This window comes from Echinops telfairi, unplaced genomic scaffold (genome assembly GCF_000313985.2).
Source record: "Echinops telfairi isolate 266 unplaced genomic scaffold, ASM31398v2 ScPeMD7_7463;HRSCAF=8501, whole genome shotgun sequence".
Lineage (NCBI taxonomy): Eukaryota > Metazoa > Chordata > Mammalia > Afrosoricida > Tenrecidae > Echinops > Echinops telfairi.
In genome coordinates this window covers 2,028,387-2,035,091 of record NW_022111363.1, presented here as the reverse complement: position 1 = coordinate 2,035,091, position 6,705 = coordinate 2,028,387, and the positions used below count along the sequence as shown (strand labels likewise).

General features: G+C 52.9%; 1 protein-coding gene across 3 annotated transcripts in view; it reads left to right on the top strand.

Annotated features, from left to right (window-relative positions):
* Positions 1 to 58: 58 nt before the first annotated feature.
* Positions 59 to 6,705, top strand: part of ABCG4 (ATP binding cassette subfamily G member 4) — a 15,333-nt gene continuing 8,686 nt past the window's right edge. For 2 of the 3 annotated variants that reach the window (XR_006679418.1, XM_004712770.2), the window contains exons 1-6: positions 59 to 128; positions 427 to 686; positions 5,637 to 5,754; positions 5,872 to 6,004; positions 6,089 to 6,139; positions 6,315 to 6,460. Coding sequence is in view for 2 of the 3 variants with exons in the window: in XM_004712770.2 (XP_004712827.2) it covers positions 446 to 686; positions 5,637 to 5,754; positions 5,872 to 6,004; positions 6,089 to 6,139; positions 6,315 to 6,460 (689 nt within the window). In the remaining variant the exon portion in view is untranslated. Of the gene's footprint in view, positions 129 to 426; positions 687 to 1,090; positions 1,795 to 5,636; positions 5,755 to 5,871; positions 6,005 to 6,088; positions 6,140 to 6,314; positions 6,461 to 6,705 lie in introns of those variants that run through there. The other variant, XM_045283620.1, reaches the window with a different exon arrangement.

The window sequence follows — 6,705 nt, the reverse complement described above, 5'->3', positions numbered from 1 at the left end:
CCAGCCTTCTCCCTTCCCCTGGTCCACCCTGAGCTCACCCTGCTATCCTGCCCTCCTAGCGGGCAGCGACTGCTCCAGCTCACCCACCCCCTCCACCAGCGAGTCCCCAGGGTCTGCCGGCCTGTAGGGTAAGGAGCTTAGCGCCAGTGCCGGGAGGAGGGAGCCAGAGGGGGTGCTTCAAGGGCCCGGGGCTGGGACGGCCCAGGACCATGGACAGGTCGGGACAGAGGGTGGCTGCCCCGGGAAAGGGAGTTGGGTGGTGGTGCTGTCCAGGCCCTGGGAAGTGGGGTGCTGACAGTGGCGGCTCTACCCTGAGAAGGAGGCGGGGAACGGGTGGGGGCGGGGGGCAGAATTAGAAAGCAAAGGAGCGTGGAGCCCAGTCGGGGCGCAGTGTCTGTCCCCAAGTGAGCAGGCCCTCCCCAGCAGGCCGGACGGAGGCGGCGGTATGATGGCGGATAAAGCTCTGGAGGCCGTGGGCTGTGGACTAGGACCCGGGGCTGTAACCATGGCCGTGGCGCTGGAGGACGGGGCGGAGCCCCCCGTGCTGACCACGCACCTGAAGAAAGTGGAGAATCACATCACCGAAGCCCAGCGCTTCTCCCACCTCCCCAAGCGCTCGGCGGTGGACATCGAGTTCGTGGAGCTGTCCTATTCCGTGCGGGAGGGGCCTTGCTGGCGCAAACGCGGTAGGGAACTCCCCGAAGGGGCGCTGCCCACCCTGTCCTGGAACTCGGGGCAGGAGGAGCCTCCTTTTCTGCAAGTCCCACCGCAGTGGACCCTGTGGCAACGTTGACATGTGTGCCTCAGACCCTCACTGTGGACATGGGCCCAAGTGTGTGGGACCGGTTCAATGGTATCGGAGCTTCCCTCTGCTACATAGCCTTCGAAGGCCGGGCGAGCAGGTGTGGGAGCAGGGGCTTGTGTCCGAGGGACTAGGTGTTCTGGATTACCTATCGGACAGCAGTGATTTATGGAAGGTTCTCATTCCTGTCATCTGACTCCCTTCTTGCCACAGTCGTCTGAGGCAGACAGGGTGGAGGTTTTTGGTCAGAGACATGTCATCCTGTGTTACTAATAAGGAAACTGAGGCCCTGGGAAGTTGAGTGACTTGAGCAATGTCACACAGCTTTAAAAAAAAAAAAAAAAAAAGGTAGACCAGAAGCCAGGTTTCGTGGTTCTCTTCCCATTATTGTTGTTGCTGTTTTAATTCTCTCTTAATTAAGAATGGTGATATATTCCCGTTTACAATCCCACAGATTTGTTTTCGTTAAAAATGAGGGGGGGAAATAGCACAAGAGCATTTCCATCTCCTTTTCCCACCCCCACCCTAAACCTGACAGGTGTGGTTAGGCCTGGGCCTCTGCATTCCCACAGAACCCAGACCATCTCCTGCATCCCTGGCCTGAGGCAACTTGAGCCGGTGGGAGGGGAGGAATGGAGAAGTCAGGCTTGCTTCCTAGAGGCTGGGTGTGGGCCCAGGGTGGCGCAGTGACAGTGCTCTGAGGTTGAAGGACAAGATCTGGGGTGCTTCAGAACCAGACTGGGCTTGAGTTGTCGCTTCCAACCCCTCACCCTCCTTCCAATCCAAGGAGGGCCTAAGAGGGGCCAGAGGGCCTGTGCCAATGGCAATGAGGCATCCGGGCTTCCTGTCCAGTGCTTAGACTCTGAAGCTAGGTGTATACCCCTCAGTCTCATGATGGGCTCTGGGCAAACTGATGGGGGTCTTCTCATTTCCTTAGCCTTCTCATGTCTGCACATTGTAAAGGAGAAATGATGATGAAAACAGAAATGTGGGTAGGTGGGCCTGCTCTCTGGCTTCTTTACCAACCTGGTCTTTCCCTCATGTTGACCTTATTCATCCCATTTCACCCTACTGTCCCTCGGCCATCTCTTCCGTCCCTTGCCCCTTTCACTGCTGCCCGCCCTCACCTCTCTGACATCTCTAGAGAAAAGAAGGAGATTAAGAACTCAAACTTATGCCATCGAGTCAATGCCACCCCTACCAACCCTGTATGGCAGGGTGGCACTGCCCCTGTGGTTTCCAAGACTGTAACTCCTTAGGGGAGTAGGAAGCCCTGTCTTTCTCCTGAGGAGCAGCTGGTGGTTTCAAACTACTGACCTTGAGGTTAGAAGCCCGATGCATAACCACTGCACCACCAGCGCTCCAAGAAGGCAATTAGGGGTAAGCAGAGAGTTCATAGGACCAGGCGTGTGGAGAGAAAGAGAGAGAGAGAGAGAGAGAGAGAGAGAGAGAGAGAGATCTGCTTTCTTTGGGTAAGGATTTATCACCCCAAACTCACTGCTGTTGAGTTAATTCTGACTCACAGTGACCTTTTACATATGGCCTTTATAATTTCTCAAAACACTGCCTGATTAATTATTGTGATTTAAATTAATAATTATGATAAGGCTGTTAAGCCCTTGGGGGAAGATATTTCTATCCTTATTTTACAGGCAAGGAGATTGAGGCCATGAATGATTAAGCGACTTGGCAAAATTGTAGAGTTATTATAGACTGAGGCAGAACTAGAACTTGGATCTTGGGATCCTGCGATGTTGGTATTGATGTTCAATGATGGGAGTGTTGCGTCTCTTCCTCTTGTTGGAGGCCAGCTTTTACTTTACAGCGATGACTCAAACATTTTTGGAGTCAGGGACTCCTTTGGGAATCTGCCAAAGCCCCAGCCCCCTTCCCTGAAGATTGCACGCCCACACTCAACATTTTGCACATCACTTCCAGGAGTTTCTGGACCCTCTGATAGCCTATGGGGCCATGGACCTGTGGTTAAGAGTCTTTCCTTTAGAGAAAGGAGAGAACATAACTTGCTGTTTCTGGGGTGAAGTATCAAAGTGGTTGGTCCCTGGACTGGTCTCTCCCTAGCCTGAAGGCTCCCAGTGCCCCTTCCAGGCTGAGAACTTGTGGAATGCGGTGTGGGGCAGCCTGCTTCATCTTCTGTTGACCTCACTTGTCTTCTCTGTAACAAGGGCTGATCAGAAAATCCACTGTCCGGGCTTGTTATAAAGCTCAGCTGAGATAATATCTGCCAATGTCTTGTGGAAGATGATATTTGTATTATGTATCCTGTTCAATCAAGTGCTTGGCTGTGATTAAACAAGGGGACATTTTTTCATTGCCAATTTCTTTCCCTGCAAAAGAATAAAACCCATACCAGTCACTTCCTGTGTCTCTGAGAGGCATACGCTGGAGCTGACCATCAGACCTGTTTCTGGCTGACAGGGATGAATACTGAGGCAGAGTCTTGGGATCTGTGAGTTCCTCTCTCCATGTGGAGAACTTGCTGTGTGACCTTGGGTGACTCACTGGATATCCTGGGCCCTACTGGCCTCACCTATGTTGTTAAAGGAACAGATGAGATAATGAGCTATTGTAAGCTGTAAGACACAATCCGGGCATTTGGTGTGATCGGGACACAGCAGTGAATCTTAGACCTACAGCACACAGCCAATCTAGATACATTCTATATACCTAATCCAGATGGACAGTTGGGCCCAGTGCCCAGTCCTGGGTGCTCTGAAGGGAGGCTGACGAAGGTAGAGGACTTGAGTTCTGTGGGGTCAGAGGACGTCAGCAGTGAAGAAGGTTCTGGAATGGGAAATTGGCATTTCTTCCTCATCCGAGGCACTCGAGGGCCTCCTTGCTGATTTTGTCTCCCTTGCCATTTCCCCAGGTAACTCCGCTTGCCTCACCTTCTGTCCCCTAACATGCCCTCGTACCCCTGTACAACGGCCGAGTGGCCCCTCAACCCTGGAGGACCTCGGTCTTTTGAAATCCTGCTCATCTTTCAAGACTGAACTGAAATGCTTCCTCGATCATGACTTTCCCTCTGACTCCGCCTCCTGCTGTTGATTTCGCTGTCTGCCTCCTCAAAGCAGTCCATTTATACTTCTATTATAACCTATATGTCCTTTTTCCTCCAACCATAGATGTCTGCTTGGCCATCTTTCTGGCCTAGACCATGGCCTTCTGGGTTTAGGAACCGTGTTTTCCTGAATCTCTTCCTTTTTTGTTCAGTGTGTCTGTCTGCTGTAGAGCGTGACATAGAGCAGGTATCGATAAACATCTGCCAAGTGTAATTGGTAATCAATACCACTTAAAAGTCGCACTCTTAGGTTTGAATTAGGCAAAGGCCTCCAGAGCAGACCATCAGTTTTACCTCCAGCAGTTCACAGTGTTTTGTTCCAACTTGTCCGTTGTAATCCCTTCTCCCACTTCCTCCCTGGGTTTCCTGTGTCCATCCCTCCTCCTTTCCTAACCCTCGGAATGCTGTCCTTGGGGAAACACTGTCTTTTGGATCTTAAGTGGTTGATTGTGCTAACGGATGAGTTCAGTTCCACACCTGAAGGGTGAGTCAGGGCCATGGTCTCGAGGGTTCTACCAGTCTCTATCTCTTTCATGACTTTAGGCTCTGTTCGACAGTTTCCTTACACTCTATCCAAGACCTTCTAAGGCAGACCTTTCAGAGCGGTTGGTAGTGGTAGCTGGGCACCATCTAGTTTCTTTGGACTCAGGGTCATGGAGGCTGGCACTGGAATGATTCATTAGTCCATCGGACTAAAGATTTCCTTATGTTTCCATCTTCATCATCCTTCTTTCCTCTGGATGGGACGAGATCAATTGCCACCCTTAGGTAGCTGCTCATGAGTTTTTTTTAAGACTCTAGTTGCTACTCATCAAAGTAGGATGTAGCACATTGTCTTTGCGAACTATGTGATGCCTGTCGGCCCAGGTGTCTCCTGAGACAAACTGTCACTTATAATGTGCCAAGCTCTGTGTCATATGCTTTACATACATATGATCTCATCAAATCTTTGCAACAACCCTATGAGATAGGAACCATCATCCTCATTTGACAGATGAGGGGCCTGAAGCTCAGAAAGATTAGGCAACTTGCCTGAGGTCACATAGCTGGTAAGTGTGGAGCCAGGATTTGAACCCAGATCCACCTGTCTTCAAATCAGTACTCTCAATGCATATGCTGCCTCCCAGTGAATGAATGAATGAATGAATGAATGAATGAAAGCTGCCGTTTTCCTGGCCGTGTTAAGGGTTGGAAGACTGGCCTGGTGGGCAGGTGAGCACAAAGTCAGAGGCTTTTCCAGAACGAGGTGGAAGCTCAGTGGACCCACCCACATAGAACAAATACTGAGCACCTACTTACTACATGCTACTCAGGCTGGTGAGGCTACAAAGATGAGTAAGGCCCAGACCCTGCTCCCAAGAACTTCACTGGCCGAGAGGCTCAGGAAGGGAAGTCAGCAGCAGGTATCTCGAGTAACAAACATACGGTATATGAGCACAAAGGAAGAGTTAACCCGGTCAGTCTTCTTGAAGGGGGCCCAGGAGTGGCTGCTGTGTTTCTGGAAGAGGAGAAGCGTCTACATCCTTGACCTGCAGTGAGACGTGTGGGTCATTCTATGGCCTCTGGGACGCTGACATAAGTGATGGTCACTTTTAGGGGGAGCATAGGAGAGGATGTGGGAGAGTTCTCCATCCCAACCCAGTCACACGGAGTGGGGGCTGCCTGTGTCACCTGCAGCAGAGCGGCTCCTAAGGGTTTCGAGGTGCCCCTGTTCACTGTAGCCCCCAGGGAACTTTCTTCTCTCACTCGTTGCAGGTTATAAGACTCTACTTAAGTGCCTGTCAGGCAAATTCTGCCACTGGGAGCTGATCGGCATCATGGGCCCCTCAGGGGCTGGCAAGTCCACGTTCATGAACATCTTGGCAGGGTACAGGTGAGGAGAAAGGAGGATGGGGGTGGGGATAGGGCCCGGGAAGGAGCCCTGGAGGGGCAGGTGAGGTCTCCTGAAGTGGGCGTGGCCCATGCTCACTGTCACCCAATGGTCCCCTAGGGAGTCTGGCATGAAGGGGCAGATCCTGGTCAATGGGAGGCCGAGGGAGCTGAGAACCTTCCGAAAGATGTCCTGTTACATTATGCAGGACGACATGCTGCTGCCGCATCTCACGGTGTTGGAAGCCATGATGGTGAGGGCGAAATGCCCGTCTTCTCATTCCCCCACCCCCCCACCCCGCCTGTATACACCTGAGTAAGCTACTCTCCGGTTGCAGGTTTCTGCGAACCTGAAGCTGAGCGAGAAGCAGGAAGTGAAGAAGGAACTGGTGAGTGGGAAGGGGAGGGCTTCCCCCTGGGGGTCTACGGACACATGGAAGGGTGGGAGCGTGATGGCCGAGGCTGGGACGGTGGACTTGAGGGAGGTGCTGCTTCCAGTCGGGTGATGACCCAAGGAAGTAGTGACCGTTAAGCTGACGTGGGGGTGGGGGTGGGGCTGGCTAGGTGACAGAGATCCTGACGGCACTGGGCCTGATGTCCTGCTCCCACACGAGGACAGCCCTGCTCTCCGGCGGCCAGAGGAAGCGCCTGGCCATCGCCCTGGAGCTGGTCAACAACCCACCGGTCATGTTCTTTGATGAGCCCACCAGGTAGTTCTACCCACTTGGTGCCACCAGGGACCCCTCCCCCAACCTTGAGGCCCGGCTGGCTGAGGCGGCACCTTTGCTGCTGGAGCTCAGCGCCTCCCGGCCGAGCTAGGGGTTTGCATCTCACCTCTCTCCAAGCCAGTTCTACCCCATGGGCAAGCCTGTTGCTGGGAATTGTCCCCCCACCCCCTTAACGCAGGCAGAACCCCGATTGTCCCAATGCCTTCCCTTCCTCCCTCACCGAGCCA